Here is a 26,126-nt window from a genome sequence, read left to right as displayed (position 1 = left end):
TTCTTGATAGATAGGTGTGGCTTAGAAAAAAGAAGGCGGAGCTTAAGTAAAGATGGTGGATAACGTGTATCTTTTTATTCCAAACATAATAGGTGCTTCTCAGTGACTAATAATAATTATTACATTAATTATAGGATATGGCAGGATCATTTTACTCCTGGTCTCATTTTACTTCATGCCATACAACCCAGAGATTGCCATGGCAACGTACATGCTGAGTCAGCTCCTTGACGCCTTCGATGGCTACACTGCAAGACTCTTCAAACAAAGTGTCCTACTTTATTTATTAATTTATTTTTATTTTTAAACAGCAACGATGTTTGGAGCCGTACTAGATATGGTCACAGACAGGTGAGACGACTTTATAAAGCATATTTTATGAAGAGACGTATAACCCCAGGGTATCCACAATGTGTCTATCCATTGTATTAGCTATGTTTTATGTTCGATACACTTTCCTAATACAATTTGTGGTAATGTTGGACATCAGCAGTCACTGGTTACAGATGTACTGGTATGTACGGAAAATGACTCTTTGTATTTTAATATTTACCCCCTGGGGGCCCCCTTTAGCTCACTGGTGTGCGGAGAGAAAAGTCATAAGGATACTGATAATGTGTTCTTGAAGCTCTACTACAATAATAGAGTAAGAAATAGCTCATAATGGAGTTAATACTTTTGTCAAAATGTGATAAAATTGGGGGTGATTTTGGAGCCATTTTGGAAAAAACCATGGGCTATAGTACAGGGATTTTTTCCGAAATTTGGAGTTTTTAAAAAGTAGTCATAGCTCGAAAAATTGAAGTCGGAATTGGCTCAAACTTTCTACGTAGCAAAAGTACATCAATATGTATCAGAAAATGTAATAAAAATTGGGGGTGATTTCGGAGCCATTTTTTGGAAAAAACCATGGGCTATAGTACAGGGATTTTTCCCGAAATTTAGAGTTTTTAAAAAGTGGTCATAGCTCGAAAAATTGAAGTCGGAATTGGCTCAAACTTTTTACGTAGCATAAGTACATCAATATGTATCAGAAAATGTAATAAAAATTGGGGGTGATTTCAGAGCCATTTTTTGGAAAAAAACATAGGCTATAGTACAGGGGATTTTTCAGAAATTGGCTTATTTTGAAAATGGTCATAACTCTTGAAGTTACCTCAAGACTTCTTGTATGGACAATGTCTATAATATTATGTATTTTCCTCTTATTTTAGACGGTTTTATTTTTAATGTGTGCTGGCAATGAACTGTTCCATCTAATGGCATACATGATGTATTTCTCCAATGGTCCTTTAGGTAACCATAAAGCAATATATCACCTTCCTTCCTCTTCCTCTCTCTCTCTCTCCCCCTCTCTCTCTCCTTTCCCCCCTCCCTCTCTCATCATTTCTTCTTTTACAGTTGCTTTCCATTTAGGACTCTGGCAGATACTATTCTTCGTCACTGCTCCAGTCTGTGCTTTGAAGCAGTTGATTAGTGTCGTTCAATTAATAGCAGCTGTGCAGCGTCTCGTGGAGATTGACACTGATAACAGACTCAAATCAAGCCAGCAACAATAAATAATCATAAAAACATGAACTATGTAATATCTTCTAGATATCAGTATTTTTTTTGCCTTTTGATATAAATTTAATTTTAGTAGTTTTAGTGATAATTTTATAATTATGCATGTTAATGTGGGCGTGGCTGAGAACCAGCAACATGGAGACTGCAAAGAAGTGGGGAAAGAGGATAATTATAATAACTGCAGTCACTGGAGGCAAGCTGCATCATTTATTATATGATGATGGTTATTATTATTATTATTGTTACCGTAGGAATCACTTATGGAGTAGTCAGTGTATATAACAAAGTGAAGAGAGAGAAAGAATTAAAGACAGAGGAACAGAAAAAATTGAAGTTGTTTTTGCAATTTATTATTATTCTTATATGCTTTGTAAATTTCAGGAATTCATTTGACATTTATACAGAGATTCAAAGAAACTGCTACACTACTGGTAAATCAATTAATTAATCAATTTATTATTATTAAATGAATAGTGTCGGATTTATTATGTCGCATTAATGACATAATTAAAAATGAATTAAAAACCGAATCAATTACTGCACAACTAAAGGAAAAGTAAATAATTAATAATAATAATAATAATAATAATAATAAATTCTACTTACAGCCCTACTAATAAGATAGCTCTATGGGAATCACTAAAGATAGCGAGTATGTAGCAGCTGCTATTAGTCATTATTTCCCTCTCTTTCATTAGGTTTCTCCTCCAGTGTACTCTCAGTCTGTGTGAGTTCAATGATCATCATTTTAATAAGATACCAGCTCAGCATAATATCAGCCGCTCTCTGTTGCCTTGGAAACAGAATGGTACTCCTAATGCATTGTTCTTGTTATTCATTAATTTAATGTTGTTTGTTTGTTGTTTAGACTAAAGAGCAAGAGAAGTTATATTTATTAATGATGTGTCAAATGTTTGAAGAAGGTAGCTACACTGCACTTTATTGCATGCCAAAATTTTGTTGAAGAGCAATTTTATCATACATTATGTTTCTTGTGCATGCATGTCTTTTAAAAATATTGTATGTCATTCTTTAAAGGACTTGTTGATCTGATAAGTGAAGTGAAGAGAACCACGGAAACTGTCATGATGTCCTACTCCCTCAAACACTCCCTCACCATCAACCTAATAACTGCAATAATCAACAACATCATCACTCAGTCGTCGAGCAGGTGTAGTCTGTTGTCATGACAATATGTGTAACCATGACAACAAGTACTTCCCTCCTTTTAGATCACTGACCGATTACTGGTTGCTGAGGTACATGAAGAGAAATGAAGGGACAGGAACCGTAAGAGAAAAGAGAGAATGAGAGCTGATTATTATTGATGGACGTGTTTAGGCCCCAGGAGAGATTACTGATCTTATACTGGCCACTGAAGACGCCATTGATATGTGAATTAAATAATTATAATATAATGATTATTATTGATTGATTTTTAGAGGTGATACTCAGACAATATTAACGGAATTAATCAACAGCTCGTTAAGTTATTACAGTTTATTAATCAATGACTCGTTTCACTCTGCTGCTCAAAGGTATTGTAGTATGTAATGGAGTAACTTCAAAAATTTGTTTTAAAAAATTTAATTTTAAGAAACCTTTTCTTTCTTTTAGCTCTGGAGCGCTACCACTGGCTAGAGTCATTCCTTTACTGTGTGATCACTCGGTTTTATTTCTTGACTCTCAGCACAACAAATATTTAAAAGTAACTTTTAAAATTATAATTATATCGAACCAAACATCTCTCTTTCCTCCAGGAGATGGTTGATGACTTTAATCTCATGTCTTGTTCAAGAAACATTTTTGAGGCATTTAGCAAAGGATTGAACTGAAATACTAACGATGAACGATGATGATGGTTTTTTAATGTTGAAAAAAAAGGAATTTACGCCAAAAAATAATAAATCAATTAATTAATTAATGAATCTTAAATGAGTTCTGAGAGGGTAACTGGAGGTTGTGCCACTTCTGCCGATGATGAAAGTGGGCGTGGAGTGTACGATGCTCCTAATAAAAAGTCCGCCACTTTTCCGGCCTCTCTCAACCCACTCAACAAAGCACCATGAACTGTAGCAGGATAATTCCTTATCGTGTGTTCACCAGCAAAAAATAATCTGGGTCTATAAATAGCAACAATGATGTCATAGTACGTTACTAAAAATAGATACCTTGGCACAGTGCTCCCTGCTCTGGTGGGGCTCACTGAGGCAGCGAGGAAATCATAATCGTTGCCACTGGAACCGGAGGCTATGTATGAATAGGAACCCCTGGCGTATTCATCCCCTCGCCATCTTGTTACAAATGTTTCCTTGGGCTAAAAATAAATAATAAAAATTAATAATTAATGTATCTATTTTTAGTAACATTTTCTATTATTACCTCAGGTACTGAATTATCTCCAAATATGGACCGGAGTACGGCCATTGCTTTAGCGGTAACAACATCGTCAGGAAGTGACTCGTACTTAACAGCATCCTCACCTAATTAATAATAAGTGGGTGTGGTTATTAGTAGGTGTGGTTTACCGGCTAATAAAGCGATGAGTACAGGCGTGAAACTTAAATGCCAAAACATGAAAAGCTCTCCTCTTGAGGTAGTGCTGGAGGCAACGTGACCAAACAAATGAACGTTTGCATCCCAAAACCTCTGTTCAAAACACAATATCACCTAAAAATATAATAAATAAAAATAAATAATAAACAATAATTATACTTTATTTAAAAGCCCAAATCCAAGGTCGTTAATGGCCTGTTGCTTCCACTCTGGTAGAGGAGGTTGGAAGGTGATGGCACCTGCTTTAAGAACCCCAAGAGGAACAGTAACAACAACAGCATCAGCTTTGAACGTGTTGGTACAACCTGACTCGGTTGAAGTTGCTATCACCTCAGTACCTGAAAGAAGAGAGACATACAAGTTATAATAATAATAATAATAATAATAATAATAATAATAATAATAATAATAATAATAATAATAATAATAATAATAATAATAATAATAATAATAATAATAATAATAATAATAATAATAATAATAATAATAATAATAATAATAATAATAATAATAATAATAATAATAATAATAATAATAATAATAATAATAATAATAATAATAATAATACATGTACATTATTCTCTTACCGTCAGCGGAATAGTTGATAGCAGTTACAGCTGTCTTTAATCTGATGTCCAGTCCTTTGGATAGAGACTTGGGTAGAGCGTCGTAACCATCTCGTAAACACAAGTGAGCACCTGTGAATTCAAAATCATCATCTTGATCCCAGTGACGGAGGGACAACACGTTTAAAGGGCTCGCGTTAGCAAACTCAAGATTAGCGAAATGCCAGTCCAAGATTTGTCTGTCCCGTGGTGAGAGGTAGACAGCTGGTATGTCAGTGTCTTCAGCTTCATCAAGACGGTTCTCTATATCTTGTCTTTGCTCGTGTAAAGTGTCGTACTGTTGAAACAGCTGGTATAAGTCCTGCTCCGTTGAACGTTTTATGAAATCAATATCATTCGGACTAAATAAATAAATAAATAAATATTTATTATCCTCCTCCTCCTCTTACTTGTTTCCGTGAGCTTCTAAAAGTTGTCTCTGTCTCTCTTGCCCCTCCTTCAACTTCATTTGTATTTCTTTTATTTGAGTGTAGATCCCTTTCAGCTCCAGTTGTAATGATGACATTATCGTTAGGTGTTCTTTAAGCTTCTCCCGAGAGTGCTTCTCCTGCAGTCTGACAAGAAATGACAATAAAATGACCAAAACTAATGGGTTTTTGCTTTTGTCACGGATTTCGTGACAATGGAACTAATGGGTTTTTGTTTGTCACGGATTTCGTGACAATGGAACTAATGGGTTTTTGTTTGTCACGGATTTCGTGACAATGGAACTAATGGGTTTTTGCTTGTCATGGATTTCGTGACAATGGAAGTAATGGGTTTTTGCTTGTCACAGATTTCGTGACAATGGAACTAATGGGTTTTTGCTAATCTGTGATCCTCTCTCTTACTCAATGAGCAGTTCCAGTGCTTCTCCTAGAGACAGTGAATGTCCATTGAGTTGGTCCACCTGGAGGTGGTGTGAGAGGTAAGACACAGTGTCCAGTAGCCTGTTAAACTCCAGTTCTACTGTCCTGTCCCTCTCCCTCGGTACCATTTCCCCTGTGGTGTAGTACAGCGGGCACCTCCTCCTTATCTTTGACATCTGGAGCCCGACCTGTTTCCTTATCACAGATAATGGGTTACCACCTGGGGGTGTGGTCAATTAATCAATTAGTGGGTGTGGCTATATTTTACGAACCTAATCCAGTTACAACCATTGCTCCTAAATCTGCCGAGTAAGCACCTTTTCTGAATGTATTGACACGCCCACCAATACGATCCTATATAAAATACATGTAAGGCCACACCTACTGCCCCGCCTACTCTTGCTTCAAGGATAGAAACGTCAAGCCCAAAGTATTGCAGCTGTCTTGCTGTCATTAGTCCACTGATACCACCTCCTATTACTAGGACTTTGAAAGGCATCTTACCTAACATAAGAACACGCGGACATGTTATAAGATGTACATGTGCTAGGTGTACTACTGTCAGTTATAAGTACCTTCCAGTGGGTTTTGCTGTTTAAAGACTCCAAAATTGATGAACCCGTATCTTGAGAGGTACCCATGTATCCTCAAAACCAAATTACTCTTCCCTGAAACTAAATAAAAATAAAATATAAATAAAACACACTAAATTAATTATAACTAGCACACATACACACACTTTACAAAAGATAATGAAGACAGTACATGCACATGGATCATAACCTGAGTGAGGTATGTTAGCAATCGATTGTGCCTTATCAGCAGTTAGTTCGTTCAAAGGATCGTGAAGCCAGGCCTGGAGCAGTTTATTTCTGATCCTCAGAAACTCCATAATGGCTGACTGGGACCCGCTGGCAATGTCTGGAAAGAAATCAATTTCCTGTCTTGTTAGTTTATTAGCTGGGAGACGACTTTGAAAAGCAGCACCGTCCAGACCTATGAATAAATAATAAGGATGGGTGTGGTCAAATACCAAGTATGTGGTTAGTAAATCTCAGTATATTTGGTGGGCGTGGTCGTTACCTGGCGGAAGATCTGGTTCTATGTCAGAGTCCGAATCACTTGAGAACTCATCGTCCATTAGTACCGGAACCTGCTCACTGGAAACCCTCTCGTCATCCTCTGGGGCATACAATAACTGATTATAAATAGTTAATAACTAGCCCCGCCCACAACCTCACCCTTTGGTGTAGAATCGCTTGTTCTTGTGTGGAGACAATAACTTCGTCTGTTTCAGCTTCAATGTTGTCTACTGGAGATTAAATATTGTTTATTTGTGTTTATTGTTGTTGTTTACTGTTTGTTTGTTGCAGTTCAGGAGCTCCCGCCACGAGCTGAGACTGAATGCATTCCATGACTGGATCTCCCTCCATTTTGAGTCAGTTCACCTCCGCACACTCCAGTAATCCCATAATTATTGGATAAACTCCGCCCACAACATAAGCAAAATTATTTATAACGAATTTTTTCAATGACAATAATAACATTGTTTTAGTGAAAATGAAAGTTTTTAAAATTTAGAATCTTTTCTTTCGTAAAATTTGCGGCTTCCATTCAACAGGATGTGTCTCTTCAGTCTATAAATAAAAAAATAGAAAAAATTTGCATCCCACATCTTTCGCTCTCTTTCTTACAGCTGTCTCATCTTCTTTGTATATTTTGATTGTCTTGTCAGCTTCTCCAGTGATCAATCTGCAGCCGCTCATGTCAAAAGACGAAGCAAATATCCCAGTCTCGCTGTCCAGGGATCCAGGCTGGGCCAGAGACTGGAGCTTCTGGAAACAATAACCACTTCTCCAGTCCCAGAACTGCATAGTACCGTTATCAGCTGTAAATAATAACAACAACAACAATAATAATAATAATAATAATAATAAGCACTAAAAATAATAAATAAATAAAATAAATAAATAATAGTAATAATAAATATAAATAATAAAAATAATGATAATAATAATATTACCTCCAGACATTAACACATTGTCGGAGTTAGCTGATAAAGTATTAATTATTGATTGATGGCCGGAGAGATTCTGTAGGAAAGTCCCATCAGGGAACTTCCACTGTTTAATGTTATCAGGAGAGGCAGAGGCAAAAGTGAACCTGTTGAGAATATATGTATCAGAAAATGTAAAAAAATTGGGGGTGATTTCAGAGCCATTTTTTGGAAAAAACCATGGGCTATAGTACAGGGATTTTTCCGAAATTTGACACTTTCTTAAAATGGCTGTAACTTGAAAAATTGAAGTCGGAATCAGCTCAAACTTTCTACATAGCATAAGTACATCAATATGTATCAGAAAATGTAATAAAAATTGGGGGTGATTCCGGAGCCATTTTTTGGAAAAAACCATGGACTATAGCCTTGGGTATTTTTCAGATTTTGGGCGTTTTCTTAAAATGGCCGTAACTTGAAAAATTGAAGTCGGAATTACCTCAAACTTTCTACACAGCATAAGTACATCAATATGTATCAGAAAATGTAATAAAAATTGGGGGTGATTCCGGAGCCATTTTTTGGAAAAAACCATGGACTATAGCCTTGGGTATTTTTCAGATTTTGGGCGTTTTCTTAAAATGGGCGTAACTTGAAAAATTGAAGTCGGAATCACCTCAAACTTTCTACGTAGCATAAGGGCATCAATATGTATCAGAAAATGTAATAAAAATTGGGGGTGATTCCGGAGCCATTTTTTGGAAAAAACCATGGGCTATAGTACAGGGATTTTTTCAGAATTTTGGCATTTTCTTAAAATGGCTGTAATTTGAAAAATTGAAGTCGGAATTAGCTCAAACTTTCTACATAGCATAAGTACATCAATATGTATCAGAAAATGTAATAAAAATTGGGGGTGATTTCGGAGTCATTTTTTTGGAAAAAGCCATGGGCTATAGTACATGAGATCATTACTTACTCTTCTGGATGGTTGACCATAGCTCTAACTGATTTCTTATGATGCGTCAATATGCAGGTCGTCTTTCCAGCTGCTAAATCCCAAAATCTTATGGTAGAGTCATGGCTCCCTGTCACAATCTATTAATAAACTATTATTAATAAAATATAACCAGTTATTAATTAACCTGAGGCTCCACCCCCTGAGTGAATAAAGATGCTATTGTGTTGGTATGACCACTCAATGTATGAATGCAAGCTTTGGTCCTCATGTCCCAAACCTATGAATAATTAATTAATTAATAACTACCAATTAATTATTAATTAGTAGGGGCTTACCCTAGCTGAAGCGTCTCTCCCAGCTGTCACTAGTACATCAATTGTTGGATGTAACGAGATACAATATACTCCACTCAAATGACCATGATAATGTCTAATCACCTAACAACAACAATAACAATAACAACAACAACAATAATAATAATGATAATAGTGAAATAGCTACTTTGTTTTGTTCAAGGTCCCAGCACTTGACTAGTTTATCCTCGCCACAGCTGAAGAGGTAAGGTTGTCGTGGTGACACTGCAAGACCTCGCACTGAGCTAATGTGACCAGTTAGGGTGAGCTTTAAACGACCACTGGACAACTCCCACAGCTAATGATAATAATAATAATAATAACAATAATAATAAAGACACCTTGATAGTTCTATCTCCACTCCCAGTAGCAAACCATTCATTACTTGGATCAACAGATATTGATCTGACCCAACCTAGGTGACCACTGATAACCTGAGGAGAGAGAGAGAGGGGGGGGGGAGAGAGAGAAGGAGAGAGAGAGAGGGAGGGAGGAGAGAGAGAAGGAGAGAGAGAGAGGGAGGGAGGAGAGAGAGAGAAAGTAAAGTATTACTCCATTGTCCCTTACTCTCATTAGTTTCCATGGTGGGTGCCACTGTGGCTTTATGGAGACTGGAGCTTTACGAGGCACCAGCTGTTTAGTACCAGCACTTAATACAACCGCCTATTAGTGTTAATTATAATAAATAAATAAATAAATCAATAAATTAATTACTTGTGAATCTGATCTACCAGTATGTATGTCAGCCAGTGAAGCACCAGTCGGACTAATAAATAAATTAATAACTATATTATTAATTAATTAATTAATCGTACGTATCTCTCTTTTGATTGGTCACTTCTTCAATCACATTATGTATCCCTTCCTTACTCAGTGGTCTGTGAGTTGCAGCTGTACCTGAACTCAATTCAACGCCTAGTGGTGTGTTCTAATTAAAGAGCACCTGACGAGACTTACCGGGAGCTGATGGGTAGGCGTGGCCAGTCAACACTTTAACTTGTTCTTGAGGCAATGCTAAAATAATAATAATAATAAATTCAAAATGGCTGACAGTACTGGTTTTTCCTGGCAGGATTTTAGCAGTCGCTTTACTAACTGCTTCAGTAGGCGGAGGCATATCTTTAACAATTTTGTGTTCGTCTTCAATTTTAGAAGCAATCTTAATCCTCAGCCTGGCAGAAATAACAAAAAATTAAAATTAAATTATAATTATTTATTTTAACGAGAAGGCCTCTCACGCCTTAGGATCTTCTTGCATCGGATGTCCTTCCTCAGAAAGGAACATGTCGTGTGTCCTTTTCAAGGAGCGGAATATCAAAGTGTGGACAGAATGCTTCACTACAGGTATATCCTCCACGCCAGCCGCCATTTTGTCTTCAGTTAATTAATTTTATTAATAACTTAACCATTAATGATTATTAATAGTTATTAAAATCATAATTGCTTAAAAAGTTCATTTAGTTCTTTGCTAATGGCACAGTCTCTCAGCCTCCAATCCAGAGCTTCAAAATCAACTATTTCTATTATTTCTTTATAATGATAAGTCCTATAATAAATAATAATAATAATAATAATAATAATAATAATAATAATAATAATAATAAAAACTTGCAAGATTGATTTGTAATATCGCTCAGTTAAGACGCACAGAGCTCCAAATAATTGAAAATCAATTAGTTGTTCTTGTGAAATATCTGCAATCTATTGCAATACAGTTATTGCTGGTTAATTAATAGTTATTATATTAGTTATTACTTCTAAAATCTTCTCTACTTGGTCTCTGTTAATAAAATTAAAATGCACATCAATTATCCCATCAACAAGAGTCTCCTACAGTTTAGTAAACAATAAACAACAACAAACAACAATTATACTTTATTTTTATTGATGCCAGCTGGTAAACGATTGAGTTTGTTGAAGGTTTTCATGAAATGAGCTTTATGCCTTGGACTATGTGATGACATTAATATCCATTGATATGTATTAACTATTATTATTATTACTGTATGATGCAAAATCGAGAGAGATACTCTGATGGTGTCATCTCTAGCAATAAATAAATAAATAAAATAAATAAATAAATAAATAATCACAATTTATGTCTCACTCTCTAGTATTTTCAGGTCCATTGGTAATTCAAATCTTGTTGAGGATGAAGGAGGGCCTCCGGCAGATCCATCACAAATCAGCCATTTTGATTTACCTTTCTTCTTACCTTTCATCTAATGCAAAAGACAATTGCATGCACGTCAAACATAGTTAAACATATTTATTGTACAATGACACAGTACAATGATGATATTGTATTGGTCCATTCACACTATACTATGCCCAATGTAACTCATTTTGACTGCACAGTAAGCATAATGTGATTGGTTTATATACTTTTAAGAAATAGTCATCTTCATCAGCTTCATTGTCTTTATCATTTTGAGTATCAAGAGTTCTGAACTATATATATGGCAACATGTAAATGTGTGAGTTTTCTCTACTGCTTTACTTTATCCCTTCCATCTTCATCTCCTGATTGATATCCAGTCTTCCAATTCTTTAACCTGCAAAGAGCACATGATGCTACACATTTCTATGCTAATATCACTACAACACCTGTTTGGATCATCATAATCACCACCAGAGTAATTATTCCCCAATCCTGTGTCATCACCTCCTAACCTTTCTTTATCATTATCAGTATCTTCAATATCAGTAATGAGGATGTCACCAGTTTCATTTTCATTACTAGTCATTCCACCTGCTCCAGCATCACTATCATCATCATCATCAAGCCCATTACCTTTTCCTTTCCTTCCTCCTTTATCACCTTTACCAAAATTATCATTATCATCATCATCATCATTATTGTTGGTAGTATCTTCATAAAGTGTCCCCAATCCTTCACCACCTGCCATATTATGTCTATCATGTTCACTTAGCCGCTTCCTGTTTAAACCAGAAAACCTGTTACCATAGTCACTCTTTGGTCTACGTCTGGACTTCCGTTGGTGCATGGTCACGTCCCATTCTCTCGGACGTATTGGTTTCTCATTCCAGAAATTAAAGTATTGCGGGACGCTCGAGAGAGAGACTGGAGTAGATATCTCTTTAATTCGTGGAGCAGCTGGGGCCTCTGCTGACAGACCATGAGAAGACTCTGAAGTGTTATTTAGCAACAGATGACCACCTTGTGCTGAGCTTATCCGCCTCAGTCTGCTCTGGCTTCTCTGCAGAGAGGAAATAAACAGTGATATATTTGATACTAGATAGAACTTTGAAGTGATTCTGCTAATCATATGCTATTGAGTTACGAACTTTAATTTAATCTTAAACCATCAATTAGCACATGGCTATTGTGGAGCAAAAAATGGCTCTAAAAACTCTCACACTGACATACATGACATTTATCATTATAATTATACCATTATATATGCCATTATATTTAGCTTATTAGCTCACAATTGGTTGTGCTGTACTGGGTCTTGCTATTCTTCTATTGCTGGGTCCATTAACATTAGCAAAATGAGCTGCTGCAGTTGACGGACGCGCTATTCTCCTTTGCATTGGATTACCATCTCCTGCTCCAACTGAACCTATCACTGATATTCTTCTAGTTGCTGTAGGTGGCCTTGGTCTAGCTGAAGAAACTCCTATAATACAGTAAGTGATCATAATGATAGTTGCTTCAATTAATGTTTAATGCCTGCATACTTTGAGTTCTCTTTAATTTGCTTGCAGGAGCTGATTTTGGTCTGCAGAGCAATGAAGAGTTACTAGTGGACTTGTAATACCAGTCCTCATCATCACTGCTTAAAGGTAGCTGTGAAACCTGCAAACAATAAACAACAACAATAAACAACAAATGTGAGCTCCACCCAGTTCACAAATAGCAAGTTTAAGTTTAAAGTGCAAGTTTATGGCTGTTATCTCTACTGATAAAGACTTACCTGTGATCCATATATAGAGTGGAGTGTAGTACTAGAAATGGCGTCAATATCAGTCCGGCTGCTACCAGAAGCTAGCCAAGGCAGCTTGCTCAAGTCTGCCATTCTTCCTTCTCGAGCTAACGCCCACGCTCCTGCACTAAAATTCAATTATTTTTGCTCTCCCACGCGGTTGCTAATTGAAATCATAGTCCTTCAATTGAAGTCATGGACCTTTCAATGTTTATATATAACAATATTTACAAAAATAATTGTATTTATTCACAAAATATACAGTTGGAATCTGCCACACACGTAATGAAGCTGCTATGAATATTATCATTATTATTATTATTATTATTAATTATTTGCTTTTGCTTGATAGCTCCTTCTGCAAAACAAAATGCTCCTAAAATGAACATTAAAACAGACTTTATCGCTCTCTCTCTCTCTCTTACTTTGTGCAATACTTTCAATTGTCCTTTCAACTCAGCTATTTCATCATCTTTCCATTGCAATTCTCTCTCTAATCTCTCTATCTGATATTGCTGCCTCTGCAAGAAAGAGAGAGAGAGAGAGTGAGAGAGAGAGAGAGAGTGAGAGTGAGAAAGATAAGAGAGAGTTACTATAATACTTTATTGGTTTCTTGTTTCCCAGCTGGTGAATAACTTGATGTGCGCAACAAAACAGAGCGACCACTAGATTTTGTCTGCTATTGTCATCAAAATTAATAAAAATTGATAATAATTACTTCTTTATCGGTGAACTGATGAACAGCCTGTCGAACGGAAGACAATTCGTTTTGATGTATCTGAACAATAAAACCAATAAAAAACAACAATTGAAGATTTGTACATGCATTACATACCTTTGTTAAAAATTCTTTTTGATTCTTCAATGCTTCTTCCTTTTCTAGTTGAGCCTTTGTTCTTAACTGCTTCAGTTCCATAGCCTAAAACACAATCACATGATAGTCACATGATAATCACATGATCTAACCTTTTCTTTACTGGCACTGGCTGTGATTTGCTTTTCTTGTCGCAGCTGCTCTTTCAAACGAGTGATTTCTCTTTGAAGCTCTTCATTCTCAATTTTATAGTTTTGCTGTAACATGCAGTTAATGATATGCATTCATGCAGGCAGACATGCAGTGTTGTTCCATTACCTGGTTAGCTTTCTTAAGGAGCTGATTCTCTTTTGATCTCAAATGACGACATTCGTCTTCTAATTTGGACGCTTTACCTCGAAACTCTTGAGTTTTCTGTGGAAAAAAATGACAAAAATACAAATAATGAAGAATGTCCACTATACGTATACATATGCCATTATTAAATATTATTATTATTATTATTATTATTATTATTATTATTATTATTATTATTATTGTTAGTAAATATTATTATTGCTGTTGTTGTTGTTAAAATGAACTAAAGAACAAATATGCCAAAGAGAGGACAATTCCAAGTAATTCGTACTATAACAATAAAATAATGTCACTAGCGACCACAATACCTTATATGGCAAATAAAATAAAAACAGAAGCCTCACAAAATCTACTGGCTAGTCACTAAATATAATAATAATAATCAATTGACAGGGAATGCTGGCCACCTGCTCCAGTTGGTACACGTACATGGGCAGGTATACTTAACAGTGAGAAGGCTCTGCCACAATGACACAGCAGTCATATCTGATGTGGTGTAGTGTAGGTGCATGTATCCTAGCAGCTGCACTGGCTTTCAGTTTACCTCTTCTAGCTTATGTTTCAATTCTGATATTTCTCTATCTTTAATGTCCTTAATCTCCTCTTTACCTCTGGCAATGCTTATCAGCTGATTCTGCTTGAGTATTTTGTAATTTCTCTGTAACGCTTCTAACGTCTAAAGTATAACACATACAGGAATATAACTTTAACGCTCAAGAATATTAATATTATTATTATTATTTAAACAATTTCATTGTCATTTATTTTATTAATGATTGACTGGTATAGCAATGAATGGAATGGATGAATGAATGCATGTATAATAATAAAAAGAATAAGACTGGACGACAAGGAGGAGGAAAAGCAAATAGAAAATATATAACATTATCATCATTATCATTATAATTATTATTTAACATCATCAACAGTGGTGGTTTGTGTGGTCATGACCTCTTCTAGTTCACGACATTTTCTTTCTTTATTCCAAAGTTCTGACCGAAGCCACTCCTCATTATCCGCTATGTGTTTTAGGTGATCTTCTCCCTCCAGAACTCTCACTCTCTCAGCATCTCTCAACTTCTGCTTAGTAATATCAAGCTCCTTCTTCAGTACATTGGCTTCTCTTTTCAACTCTCGTACCTAAAAAGAGGAGGAGAGAGGAGAGAGAGAGATAGGTAGTTGATTCTTATTAAATGTACAATTAATTGAATGAGGACCAATAAACAATGCATGCTATTTGCTAATCAGCCAAATATTTGATTAAAGTATTTATACATACAGACTCTTTGCCAAATAGAATAATATCATGCCAATATTGAGACTACAAAATATTTTGGTGAATCTGCGGCCATATGTGTACAAATGGGCTATCAAAATGTCAAAATTGCCAATAAAAGCTACCAGCTGTAAACATTACATGTATTGCTAATGTAAATACGTACATCAGCTCTTGTCATTCCAGGAGGTAATCTTGTTGAGTATTGATACTGATCAGTATCAGTGTTAGTGTGTTGATTCTGATCAGAATCAGTGTTAGTTTCAGTGCTAAGATCAGTGCTTGATTTGACTTGATGCTCCGAATCGTCGTCACCAAATTCAGGACCACTAAAGAAGAAAAACAACTCATTAAACATTCATGACTATAAAAGATAACTAATATTCACAAGTGGGCGGAACATACCTCATATTTCCTGTCTCTTCGTCTATGGTCTGCTCTAAAGCTGTGCCTTTGGAAGGAGGGTGCTGACTCAGCATAGAGGATCTATAATGACCATATTTGGAAGGAAGCGAAAGTCTACGCGAGTCCTCTAAACTATCGAGTTTAGGCGCTAGCAACGGGCCGTTAATACTAAACCGCCTTTGGAACACACCTTGGAGAGGGTCCTCGCACTCGACAGGAGAGAGGGACCGATCCTCTAACGTCATGCTGCTTCCTTGAGACAGTCTTTGTTTGAACTGATACTCCGTTAGGCTACGCCTGATATGAGCCTGTTCATTAAAAGGCCAGGGTATATCATCATCGTAGTCATCATTAACGCAATGGCTCTGATCCTTTAACCAGCTTAGTAGTTCGGGTGGAGCTCCATGGACTCCTTTACGTCTCCGTCTGCCCTGAGAGGATTCGTCAACCGGTAAAAGAAGTCTGGCAGCTTCCTCTCGTTCCCTTTCCTCTCTAGCAATGTCATCATCGTAAGACGTGATTGAGAAATAGACCGTTGATTCCTGCTCACTTAAGATACTATCCACTGACATACGGTATCCATCTCTATTTGGCAGTGACCTCTTTCTGTTCACGTTGAGACTAGACCCCAGTAACTGGCCCATACTCACGTCATAGGTCGAATGGTCCAGGGACACACGAGGTGAGAGCCACCGTGGCGATGGTGAGAGGTCGCTGGCGGTTTCTTCAGGGACTGTCTCCAGTTTCCTGTTGTAGCTGTGCAGTAATAAATCAGGAGAGGCTTGGGAGTATAAGAGGGTGTGGTTTAGTTCAGTAGGGGAGGAAGGAGGTGATGGCGAAACAGGTGGAGTTGTGACACGTTTAGTTGATATGAAGTTATCAGCAGTAGCACCTAAAGGAAGGTCTACTTCTCTCAGTGAGTCTCCGCCCACTAATGCGCTCTGTTGTTCTATAAATTCTTTTTGCGGTTCGTTACTAGTTACTGAACATGCTACCTCTTCTAAAGCCCCGCCCCTTGGTGCACCCCCTGATGAATAAATACCCAATAAAGTCTGTTCGTACATTTTAGAAGGTTTTGCTGATTCAGCGTTATGCGGGATGAAGCGATCAGGAATCAACTGTGGTGAATCGAAATCACCGAAACCAAGAGAAGAGAGAAGTTCTGAAGCCATTGAGTAAGAAGATGATTGATCAAAGAGAGAGCTAATGGTACAGTCGCTGGACCCTCCCATGCTGGATAGACTCAAGTGTTTGGTCAGTTTACCTCTTCTGCCTTTGGTATTACTTGTCTCTTTCGATTTACTGAAATAAGTGAGAGCCCCCTCATCTAAACTAGCTGTTCTAGTCATTCCATTGGAGTGGGGATTACTTTTCGAAGAACGGGCGTGGTCTAATGATGAGCGGCTGTGAGTGTGGCTTGAAATGGACTGGGTATGGCTTGACTGGGTGCGGCTTGGTGATAAGAGAACATTATCTGAAGTACTTGCTAAAGATGAATGACTATATCTATTTCTTGTTTCGTTTAACACTTCGTTACCATGACAACTCGACGTACATTCAACAATCCCCGAATCTCCGCCCACAGCAGACGAATTGTCGTCCGTTAGGGTACTCCTGTTGGTTGCCGTGACAATGACGAGGGGACTCACCCCCGTACAGTCGGAGTGACACCTTTGCTTGTCAAGGACATTGTTTCTGTTCTCATTGCTTCTTCTAGCCAGTAATGGATCGCTGGTCTTCCTCTTATTATCTTCAGTGATGCCATTAAGGAGAACTGTGGCTGCTCTAAACACATCGCAATAGGAAGTGTCCCTCTCTCCTGCCGACACTATAGCACCCTGGTTGCCATGACAACTACAAGATAAAGAGAGAGAGAGAGTTCATCACTCAAGATCACAATGGCTACCACATGTTAGTTACATGTACAAGTACATGTACATCACCTCTTTCTCTCTCTCACACACACACACACGCAGAGCTAGAACACATGATGTGGTAGCCATTGTGATGCATGGTGTGACTCTCTCCCTCCCTCTCTCTCCTTTAAAAGGTGTGTTCCAATTTATCAAGAGACATTCCATCACTTAAACGTTTGCCAATAAATATACGTGGAAAGAGAATCAATAATATTACATCACGAGTGAAGCACATGCAGCAGGTGCTCGCGTAAACAGAATGTACCACTACAATGTACACTATCACTGCACATGTACAGTACAAATATGGGTTCACATTCATTACATACATGTACATACATGTATGTACATGTATGTACATGTATGTACACATGTGCACTATATACATGTACATGTGGTAATGATTGATAGTGTTGTGCTTATGAAATTTCCCAATAAAGCTGATAGTAATGGTTTCATTGCCAATTTATAACCTCTCAATTTCTCATTTCACTTACGTGTAGGCTTCTTTTTGCTGTTTAATAATTTCCTCTTGGAGGTGATCGTCTGAAAGGAGAAAGGGAGAGAGAGAGGGGGAGCATTAATTAAACTTATTATATACATTACCATGTACATAATCTAATGACGTAATTATAACTCATAATAATTAATTCAAATATTTGGCAGGTGTAATTTTTAGAATCATGTGATGGGAACTAACCTACTGAGCTTACAGCTGATGGCTTTCTACTGCTGTACAGACTATCATAATCTTCATCTGAGGAAGAGAGAGAGAGAGAGAGAAAAAGAGTAAAGGGGGTACACAAGGAGTGGTTCATGATTATTGGTATAAGATTACACAAGAAGTTGAACCCTTTGCTTTGATGATAAAGGTTAATATTTAAATTACTAGCTTTCAAGATGGCACTAACACCATTGTGGCAGACACCATAATCTAATTAATACTCACCCATAGCTGTGTCTATAGTATGACCAGTCCAGACGCTTAAAACCTGATCATTAGTGCTGCCTCTTATCTGTAGGGAGAGAGAGGTGGGAGACAAAAAGAGGGGGAGGGAGAGAGAGGGGGGGAGAGACAGAAACAAAAGAGCAAATTGAGAGATATTCAGGGAAACAGAGAGGGAAGGGAGTGTAAAACTAGCCCTTGAGGGCATGCTAAAATAACAAGGACTCATTAAAAATGTAATTTTAAGTTACTGTATTACAACATAATATTCAACACTTTATACAGAGGCTGATAATAATTCATTAACACCTTGCTGCAATGACTCACCTTTTCCATTGTCCCTTCTTGGAGTTGCTGCTCGGTCTCAGCTAGTGTTATATTCACTGGATCTTGTTGTCCAGCAGAAGGGTTTGCGGCGGTGGGGACTGTGTTATTAAAGAAAGAGCAAAATTGATATCGTATCAAATTTTAACAATTAAATACATGTAAATAAATATAGCAAGATATTGGGAGACGGATTTTACTTACTGACTACGTCCACCGACATTATGGCGTTCTTTCTTTCCCTCCAAATTCCTCTATACTGATTTTTATCTCTGGTCTAGTGCTCTTAGTCATGCAGTGAAGCAATATGGAATATGTGGCGGCGAGGGGTGAAATGGGTGGGGCTAGAATAGGCGGGGTTAATACAGGAAGTGACTTTGCGTGGGCGTTAGAGTCAGGTAAATAGGTGTGGTTTGGGTGTGGTTTTAAAATCAGGTGAGAAGTTTTTGGCTTTTTGCATGTGTTGCTGGTTGCTGTGGTGAGAGTGGATCATAGATAGAGAGGCTGATGATGGAGACTGGAGATGTAAAGACTAAAGTGTTCACAAAGTACAACTTGGCGAAGTTCTGGACTGTCTGTGTCATGTTTTTTGTTAATTTGTTGAACTACATGGATAGGTATACCATTGCTGGTAAGGAGGGAGAGATATCGTGTGTTCCTTTTACATGCAGCTGTATCCTTACTTCATCTAACGGCTGCCTTTCAAAAAATTAAAAATACCAGGCTTCGTAATTGATTATTAAGACACACCCGCTAATAATAACAATACTATTATTATTATTGATTTAATTATTATTATTAATTAAGGTATAATGACTGAACTACAGAACGTCACAAGGAATGGTTTCAATGAGACGATTGATGACACAGAGGGCGGTCTCTTACAGACAACATTCATCATTTCTTTTATGCTGTTGAGTCCGATATTCGGTTACCTTGGCGACCGCTTTACAAGAAAGTACATCATGGCTGTTGGAATATTCGTCTGGTCTGGTTTTGTTTTTGCTGGATCCTTCTCTATAGTAAGATAATAATAATTAACTATATTATTATTATTATTATTATTATTATTAGAATTATCCAATGCTGTTAGCTACCAGAAGTCTTGTAGGAGTAGGTGAAGCCAGTTATGCTACGATAGCTCCAACCATCATTGCTGATCTCTTCACTACCAAGAAAAGACTAAGAGTCCTATCATTGTTTTACATGGCCATACCAATTGGAAGGTAGACCAAAGAAGATGAGTTTTTATTGTAATTAAATGTACTGTAGTGCGATAGGTTATGGGGCGGGGTCTTTTGTTTCGTCACAAGTTTATCATCATTATCATGTGGATGACAGCTGGAGATGGGCTTTAAGAGTCAGTTATTAATTTATTATTATTATTATTATTATTATTATTGTTATTGTTACTTTTATTTCATCACTTGCAGTTGTCGCCCGGCCTTGGTTTAATATCAGTATTTTTAATATTATTTACGATACATGAACCTCCAAGAGGTCACAGTGAAGACCCACGGAATCATGGTGGGGTCAAAGCAGGCAATGGATTTCAACATTACTTTAACGACCTCCTAGCGCTAATGAGAAAGTAATAATAACAAGACTATTTATAATATTTTTTATTTAATTTCTTTTAGTCGGACGTTCTTGTTGTCTTCTTTTGGTTTTGCTGCTCTTACTTTTTCTGTTGGGGCCTTGGCTCAGTGGGCACCAACCTATGTATTGAGAATGTCAAGACTTATTTTTGCTGATGATCCATCAAAAGCATACACGTAAGTGGAATAGGAGGAAGTGGGCAGGGAGAATGAGAGCTAGGTGCTTCAATGTAGCCTCTCTTAATGGACACTCTCTATAGCATACACCTCCATTTAACGGACAGCACCTAGTGTACCAATTACATTCCTTACTGTATAAAATAACCTCCACATAAAGGACACTTCTGTATAACAGCAGTTTTCTTTTCCCAAAGTATCAATTACTGTAGAGGCTAGCCTGATATTCCCTGTTGGTATGCAGGAACAATAAAGTTGAAAATAACACAGTTGTTATAAAAAGATCTAATCATTAAAAATGACGGAAAGCGTCCAGTGAGTAGTTGATTTAGACTTTGGCTGATTTACTCTATGTGATTAATTAATAGTTATTATTACTACAATAATTAAAAGCGAGAAATAGATTATTAAGATAATTACTCAGAATACGTAATACAACTACATGTACCTCGAAGAGTTTACATTCTTAACGAATTAGCATTTCGTAACTTCCGTCTCATTTTCCTCCCCCCCTCTCTCTCCTTCCTCTCTCATTCTTTAAATTTATTGTACATTAATGCACCAGTATTATGTGTATTATTATTATTATTTTACTTTTTGCTAGTGAGAGTCAAGCTTCTTTAGGATTTGGTATAGTGACAGTTATTGCTGGACTAGTTGGTACTGTTTCAGGATCAGAACTAAGCAAGTTCATATCACGCTGGACTGACCAAGCAGACTGTATTGTGTGTGCTCTTGGGCTATTGGTGGGATCTCCATTGATGTATTGCGCCATAACCTTTGGGGCTGTCAATATATATCTTGGATGGGTAAGACAGATGTGTCTTTCTGATAACGTGTGTACATGTACATGCACCTATGTACTTGACATGTGCATAGGAATTTGTACACTACTAACCTTGTTGTTGTTGTTGTTGTTCTTATTGTTGTTGTTGTTGTTATTGTTGTTGTTCTTGTTGTTGTTCTTATTGTTGTTGTTGTTGTTATTGTTGTTGTTGTTTTTAGGTGCTGGTATTTATCGCTGAATTCTTTTTCTGTATCATTTGGGCGCCAGTTGGAGCTATATTATTAGTAAGTTTAATCAAAATAAATAAATAAATAAATATTTATTTATTTCTAGTATGTAGTCATACCAGAGTGTAGATCAACAGCTGAAGCTATTCAAATATTAATGATACACCTGCTCGGTGACGCTTCAAGCCCATTTATTATCGGAGCTGTAAGCCACACCCAATTATTCTAATTAATGCCCATTAAATAGGTGTCGGATGCTTTGGTAAAACATTTTCGTAACAGTCATGATGAGGTGTATAGCCAAGCCACTGGGATGCAGTACTCACTGTATATAACAGTGATAGTGGCGGCCATTGGAGGAGGGACCTTCTTGATATCAACATTAACTGTCATTGATGATAGAAAAGTAATTTTTATGATAACTTTAAAATTCGTAAAAAATCCAATTTGGATCAGAATCAGCCCAAACTTTCTACACAACATAAGAACATGTATATGCATCAGGAAATATTATAAAAATGGAGAATTCTCATCTTTTCATTTTTGGCAAAATTTGGCCCGAGACCATGTACTATAGTACAGGGACTTTGGCCTGCTTTTGGAGAAACTTTAAAATTTTGTAAATTATTATTTTCTGCCTCTCCTAGGCTGTCATTGTTCATGTAAAGAACAAACACACTCGGAATCCATCAGATACCAGCCACCAGTCCTTAAGGAGTGACGTTGATATCAAGTGTACAAATAATGGTGATGGTGATGATGATGATAATGATGATAATTTAAGTGATGAGAAGTCTCCGTTGGTTTCCAATGGACTGCATGTGTCAATTAACTCTTGAACATTATTTTCTAGCTACAATTTATACCTTTATTGAATAATCTCTTTCATCTTCCTCCTCTCTCTTTTCTTTCTGCTATTTTTGTGTTTTATAATAACTATGTAATACTTTTGATATGCAGCAACCATTAATGAATATTAATTAAGGTTGATAAGGTTAATGAATATTAACTAAGATTCATAAGGTTGATGAATATTGATGAGTTTTCTGCGCATGCGCAGTAGCTGCAAAGAGAAGCAAGATGTCCCGCTCTGATAGCAATGACTGCAAAGTGTATGTTGGTAATCTTCCCGGGGACATAAGGAAGAGAGACCTGGAGGACATCTTCTACAAATATGGCAAACTCGTTGATGTTGACCTCCACGATAGGAGGGAGACCCCATTCGCCTTCATAGAGTTTGAGGATCCCAGGTGAGGGATCACGTGATTTGTATTATTCTAATTAGTGCCCACAGAGATGCAGATGATGCCATTAGAGGTCGGGATGGGTACATGTTTGACGGGTACAAGCTACGGGTCGAGTTACCTCGCTCGTCACCTCGTTACGTTGGTGGGCGTGGTGGTGGGGGAAGGGGCTACTATGGCGGAGGGAGGCGTGACGGGTATGGGCGTGGTGGGGGACGCCAGTCAGGACACAAACTAATGATCACTGGACTACCGCCCACGGGATCTTGGCAAGATATCAAGGTTAATTAATCAGTGGGTGTGGTCTTTATTTATTAATACACTTTAGGATCACTTCAGACAGGCTGGTGACGTCATATATGCTAACGTTGAGAGAGACGGAACCGGAGTCGTTGAATTTGCAAGATATGAACATGCAAAGAGAGCAGTGAGAGACCTTGATGACAGCAAATTCCGCTCTCACGAAGTAAGAAACATCAATCTGTTATTATCATTATTATTATTATTTTAGGGTGAGTCGGCTTATATAAGAGTATCGGAGCCGTCCTCTGGTGGGTCTCCTTACAGACGCAACAGTCGTTCCCCCAGCCCGTCCCCTCGTCACTCACCACGGTACCACGACTCACCGAGACACCGTGACGGGTCTCCCAGACGCAGCCGCAGTCCAAGATACAGGCGCTCTAGGAGCCGCTCTAATTAAAGCACAAGGTATGTATGTACACACACTAGTTGATATGGTTTATGTACAGGGATTGGTTGAGGGATTTTTAATTGGTTTTTATTTTAAGAACCTTATTATTATTCATTAGTTATTGTCATGGAAATGGATTAATTACTTTCATAAAATGGCCACACCCCCTTTTGAAAAATTAATGGATGTGGCACATAGTGTCTGTCTGCTAAGCATATCAGATCAGGAATCAAAATCATGTTAAGAGATCAATTAGGATCAATGTGGCATTAGGAATTGGGATCCAATGTCATGTTAAGGGATCAGATCAGGAATCAATCCATGTGTTAGGATCAATGTGGCATTGGGAATTGGGAATCAATTTCACATTAAGGGATCAAATGGTGTTAAAACGTGACGAGGATACCACACACATGTAATGAGGACACGTTTGAGAGAGAGAGAGAAAGGGAGGAGAGAAGAATTTCAAAGACAATAATTTGTTTTATATTTTTAGGAAGTTAATTCTGTTAAGAAAAGAGGAAAGAGACTCTCTGTATTATTAATAATAATAATAATAATAGTTGATGTTATTTTGATTTGAATAAAGAGATCAAATTGAAACACAGTTGAAAGCAACATGCTTCTCAATTCTCATTTACTGTCAACATTTCATTAGAAATCCTTTTAACACAGTACCAGTTGTCATCAGTGGTTGGTATGTGCCAGCAGTCATCATCAGTCCATTGTGTTGTAAGCTCATAGGGACGTGGTATCTAAGAATTATAATAAGAATATGATTTATTATCGTGAGTCTGAACAAATTGCTGTTTTATTATCCCGTACCTCTAACCCTCTCCAGTATGGTTTTTTGCCATGAGTGTGTCCCACACGAGTTGATCTTAGCCATTTTTGAAAAACTGGTACTAAAGATTTATCAATCTTTTCAACATGATCTCCAAGTTTATCATTAGTTATGAATAAGGTATCCCGTCCACTTGAGAGTGACCCATGGATGAAATAATGATCATCAGCAACCCTAACCGTCAGGGATATTATACAAACATTAACAAGCATATGTTCTACCTGTTGCTGGTATAAAACAAATGCACATTCAGTGGAAGCTTTGTTGTTATAGTTCCAACTACTGATTTCATGTGAGCTCTTCCAATCACCATAACTGGCAAAGGTTGGTAACTAGTAGCCCAGTTACACAAGGAAATAAGCTAAAGATAATAGACATTCAGTAATAAGATGTGCATACATGTAGTTACTTTTCCATAGCTTTTATTGCCCCCTCCCGGTATATCTGCATGTTCCAATAGAATATTCAGACCATCTATTATGACACCGAATGGACCATATATTTTACAAAGTTTCAAAAAATTTTTAATTTCTCTTTCCTCTAATTTTCCATTTTCATATGAATAAGGCTCCTTGAGTAGCATCTCTTGTGCCTATTAATAGTAACAGAATGTAATAAATTGTGCCTATAAATAGTAACACAATGAAACCTCACATGTTGTAGCAGTAAAGAGTGTTCACTTTTTGTTAATTTATTCTCTTTGATTTTACGCTTGCAATTGCTACAAATCCCATTGCTATAGAACAGCAAATTGATCAAGTTAATAACCACGCTATATTCTTACTCATAAATTAAAGTTTCAGTAACAGAAATGTGCTCATCTCCGCCCCACATACTGAGAAAATATCATCAACATTATTATCATTATTATATATACCTTGTCAACCACTTTACAATGCACATTGCTGTGCTCTTATTAATTAATATTCGATTACTGGATACTTTTTCCATCAAATTGTAACCGATTTTTCTCCAATCTTGGTCTCCTTTTCTCTCTTTCTCTGCAGCTAGTTCCATTAATGGCTGGATCAGATCATCATCAATATTGCTATGATTATGTTTCTCTAATATTTCCTTCACTCTCTCTTTATTTTTATCATCAATTGCAAATTGTAGCAGATTTAAAGAAACTTTCTCTCTTAGTGGAGTATTCTTCATATGGCGATCGTACCAAGCCCACAGCCTTTCTCTGTCTTTTGTTGTTAATAAATAATGAGTTGCAGCTGTTACTAATGGAGCACCTTCAAAAATACAATAAATAATAGTACTAATAATTAATACTGTACTTGGCTCTGGACAATATTTGTCAATCATTCTCATCACTTCTTCTCCTCCTACTTGATCATTTTCTCTCTAAAATAATTCCAGTATATAGTCATGTCCTGTTATTATTATTATTATTATCGAACCTCACAGAAGTGAATTAGAGTGCTGAGTGTTGAGTGTATAGCTTCTTCCTTGTTGCTTTCTTTACTCACCAATTCTTCAAAAAGGCTCAATGCTGAAGATAGGCTACTCTCTTTCTTCCTTTTTATTACTTGACGTCTCAGCAATGAGTCCCTAGTTGAAAATACTCTTCTCGTTACTAATCTACTTCTAATGGCTCCAGAATTAGTTGAAAAATACAAGAATCGAGAAAGAGACATTTCTAAAATCTTCACGTG

General features: G+C 37.0%; 9 protein-coding genes across 17 annotated transcripts; 4 read left to right on the top strand and 5 right to left on the bottom strand.

The window, feature by feature from the left end:
- Window position 1: 1 nt before the first annotated feature.
- On the top strand, window positions 2-1,715 carry LOC100636019 (CDP-diacylglycerol--inositol 3-phosphatidyltransferase-like). Of its 2 annotated transcripts, none has more exons than XM_003384085.2 (7): window positions 2-92; window positions 135-269; window positions 312-351; window positions 401-514; window positions 574-646; window positions 1,215-1,296; window positions 1,417-1,715. In XM_003384085.2, the coding sequence occupies exons 1-7, from the start codon at window positions 53-55 to the stop codon at window positions 1,557-1,559; spliced, it is 627 nt and encodes a 208-aa protein (XP_003384133.1). In that variant the 5' UTR covers window positions 2-52; the 3' UTR covers window positions 1,560-1,715. The 2 variants fall into 2 exon arrangements, with proteins under 2 accessions (XP_003384133.1, XP_019848771.1); XM_019993212.1 differs by having other exon boundaries at window positions 1,402-1,715.
- LOC109580239 (peroxisomal biogenesis factor 3-like) lies at window positions 1,655-3,470 on the top strand. The gene is made up of 13 exons (XM_019993206.1): window positions 1,655-1,759; window positions 1,818-1,899; window positions 1,948-1,997; window positions 2,041-2,122; window positions 2,175-2,218; window positions 2,265-2,374; window positions 2,435-2,489; window positions 2,605-2,737; window positions 2,799-2,856; window positions 2,908-2,960; window positions 3,009-3,104; window positions 3,184-3,274; window positions 3,327-3,470. Exons 1-13 carry the CDS (start codon window positions 1,669-1,671, stop codon window positions 3,399-3,401), a joined length of 1,020 nt encoding a protein of 339 aa, XP_019848765.1. The 5' UTR covers window positions 1,655-1,668; the 3' UTR covers window positions 3,402-3,470.
- On the bottom strand, window positions 3,423-7,101 carry LOC100631436 (lysine-specific histone demethylase 1A-like). 2 transcript variants are annotated; one of them, XM_019993197.1, is made up of 15 exons: window positions 6,954-7,101; window positions 6,838-6,908; window positions 6,680-6,794; window positions 6,380-6,592; window positions 6,172-6,270; window positions 5,994-6,100; window positions 5,869-5,950; window positions 5,579-5,816; window positions 5,138-5,302; window positions 4,710-5,089; window positions 4,282-4,460; window positions 4,095-4,236; window positions 3,949-4,049; window positions 3,738-3,883; window positions 3,423-3,689 (listed from the first exon to the last, which is right to left on the bottom strand). In XM_019993197.1, the coding sequence occupies exons 1-15, from the start codon at window positions 7,027-7,029 to the stop codon at window positions 3,497-3,499; spliced, it is 2,307 nt and encodes a 768-aa protein (XP_019848756.1). In that variant the 5' UTR covers window positions 7,030-7,101; the 3' UTR covers window positions 3,423-3,496. The 2 variants fall into 2 exon arrangements, with proteins under 2 accessions (XP_019848756.1, XP_019848757.1); XM_019993198.1 differs by having other exon boundaries at window positions 6,838-6,905.
- A 24-nt stretch (window positions 7,102-7,125) lies between these two features.
- Window positions 7,126-10,292, bottom strand: LOC100642090 (pleiotropic regulator 1-like). The gene is made up of 14 exons (XM_003384130.2): window positions 10,145-10,292; window positions 9,963-10,078; window positions 9,864-9,920; window positions 9,722-9,821; window positions 9,621-9,672; window positions 9,474-9,569; window positions 9,248-9,340; window positions 9,055-9,204; window positions 8,889-8,990; window positions 8,738-8,830; window positions 8,572-8,690; window positions 7,620-7,759; window positions 7,291-7,484; window positions 7,126-7,233 (listed from the first exon to the last, which is right to left on the bottom strand). The coding sequence occupies exons 1-14, from the start codon at window positions 10,273-10,275 to the stop codon at window positions 7,174-7,176; spliced, it is 1,503 nt and encodes a 500-aa protein (XP_003384178.1). The 5' UTR covers window positions 10,276-10,292; the 3' UTR covers window positions 7,126-7,173.
- A 9-nt stretch (window positions 10,293-10,301) lies between these two features.
- On the bottom strand, window positions 10,302-12,961 carry LOC109580236 (uncharacterized). Of its 3 annotated transcripts, XM_019993201.1 has the most exons (13): window positions 12,848-12,961; window positions 12,612-12,729; window positions 12,360-12,550; window positions 11,701-12,127; window positions 11,514-11,658; window positions 11,407-11,461; window positions 11,292-11,357; window positions 11,014-11,128; window positions 10,910-10,952; window positions 10,781-10,856; window positions 10,662-10,736; window positions 10,519-10,607; window positions 10,302-10,452 (listed from the first exon to the last, which is right to left on the bottom strand). In XM_019993201.1, the coding sequence occupies exons 1-13, from the start codon at window positions 12,947-12,949 to the stop codon at window positions 10,341-10,343; spliced, it is 1,614 nt and encodes a 537-aa protein (XP_019848760.1). In that variant the 5' UTR covers window positions 12,950-12,961; the 3' UTR covers window positions 10,302-10,340. The 3 variants fall into 3 exon arrangements, with proteins under 3 accessions (XP_019848760.1, XP_019848761.1, XP_019848759.1); XM_019993202.1 differs by having other exon boundaries at window positions 11,580-12,127; XM_019993200.1 differs by having other exon boundaries at window positions 10,303-10,452; window positions 11,514-12,127.
- An 82-nt stretch (window positions 12,962-13,043) lies between these two features.
- On the bottom strand, window positions 13,044-19,251 carry LOC105316736 (uncharacterized). Of its 2 annotated transcripts, none has more exons than XM_019993193.1 (16): window positions 19,099-19,251; window positions 18,898-18,995; window positions 18,574-18,640; window positions 18,325-18,381; window positions 18,122-18,170; window positions 15,709-17,562; window positions 15,470-15,632; window positions 14,979-15,167; window positions 14,572-14,703; window positions 13,989-14,084; window positions 13,823-13,927; window positions 13,692-13,775; window positions 13,575-13,634; window positions 13,458-13,532; window positions 13,282-13,380; window positions 13,044-13,232 (listed from the first exon to the last, which is right to left on the bottom strand). In XM_019993193.1, the coding sequence occupies exons 1-16, from the start codon at window positions 19,115-19,117 to the stop codon at window positions 13,188-13,190; spliced, it is 3,192 nt and encodes a 1,063-aa protein (XP_019848752.1). In that variant the 5' UTR covers window positions 19,118-19,251; the 3' UTR covers window positions 13,044-13,187. The 2 variants fall into 2 exon arrangements, with proteins under 2 accessions (XP_019848752.1, XP_019848753.1); XM_019993194.1 differs by having other exon boundaries at window positions 13,282-13,377.
- A 45-nt stretch (window positions 19,252-19,296) lies between these two features.
- Window positions 19,297-22,663, top strand: LOC100641838 (protein spinster homolog 1-like). The gene is made up of 11 exons (XM_019993203.1): window positions 19,297-19,525; window positions 19,702-19,916; window positions 19,969-20,120; window positions 20,167-20,254; window positions 20,328-20,485; window positions 20,535-20,669; window positions 21,274-21,478; window positions 21,675-21,740; window positions 21,790-21,888; window positions 21,931-22,089; window positions 22,331-22,663. The coding sequence occupies exons 1-11, from the start codon at window positions 19,402-19,404 to the stop codon at window positions 22,520-22,522; spliced, it is 1,593 nt and encodes a 530-aa protein (XP_019848762.1). The 5' UTR covers window positions 19,297-19,401; the 3' UTR covers window positions 22,523-22,663.
- Window positions 22,664-22,725: 62 nt separating this feature from the next.
- Window positions 22,726-24,225, top strand: LOC100635892 (serine/arginine-rich splicing factor 1-like). 4 transcript variants are annotated; one of them, XR_002184145.1, is made up of 6 exons: window positions 22,726-22,933; window positions 22,978-23,209; window positions 23,256-23,393; window positions 23,439-23,635; window positions 23,737-24,033; window positions 24,115-24,225. XR_002184145.1 is itself a non-coding variant. In XM_011411831.2 (5 exons), the coding sequence occupies exons 1-4, from the start codon at window positions 22,764-22,766 to the stop codon at window positions 23,625-23,627; spliced, it is 729 nt and encodes a 242-aa protein (XP_011410133.1). In that variant the 5' UTR covers window positions 22,726-22,763; the 3' UTR covers window position 23,628; window positions 24,115-24,225. The 4 variants fall into 4 exon arrangements, 3 of the variants coding, with proteins under 3 accessions (XP_011410133.1, XP_003384132.1, XP_019848769.1); XM_011411831.2 differs by lacking the exon at window positions 23,737-24,033 and having other exon boundaries at window positions 23,439-23,628; XM_003384084.3 differs by lacking the exon at window positions 23,737-24,033.
- LOC109580238 (mitochondrial ribonuclease P protein 3-like) lies at window positions 24,126-26,125 on the bottom strand. The gene is made up of 9 exons (XM_019993204.1): window positions 25,872-26,125; window positions 25,749-25,815; window positions 25,340-25,703; window positions 25,247-25,297; window positions 25,117-25,198; window positions 24,872-25,054; window positions 24,684-24,823; window positions 24,444-24,636; window positions 24,126-24,373 (listed from the first exon to the last, which is right to left on the bottom strand). Exons 1-9 carry the CDS (start codon window positions 26,106-26,108, stop codon window positions 24,245-24,247), a joined length of 1,446 nt encoding a protein of 481 aa, XP_019848763.1. The 5' UTR covers window positions 26,109-26,125; the 3' UTR covers window positions 24,126-24,244.
- Between the last annotated feature and the right edge of the window lies 1 nt (window position 26,126).

This window comes from Amphimedon queenslandica, unplaced genomic scaffold (genome assembly GCF_000090795.2).
Source record: "Amphimedon queenslandica unplaced genomic scaffold, v1.1 AMPQUscaffold_13500, whole genome shotgun sequence".
NCBI classification, from domain to species: domain Eukaryota; kingdom Metazoa; phylum Porifera; class Demospongiae; order Haplosclerida; family Niphatidae; genus Amphimedon; species Amphimedon queenslandica.
This window is presented reverse-complemented; position numbering and strand designations above follow the sequence as displayed.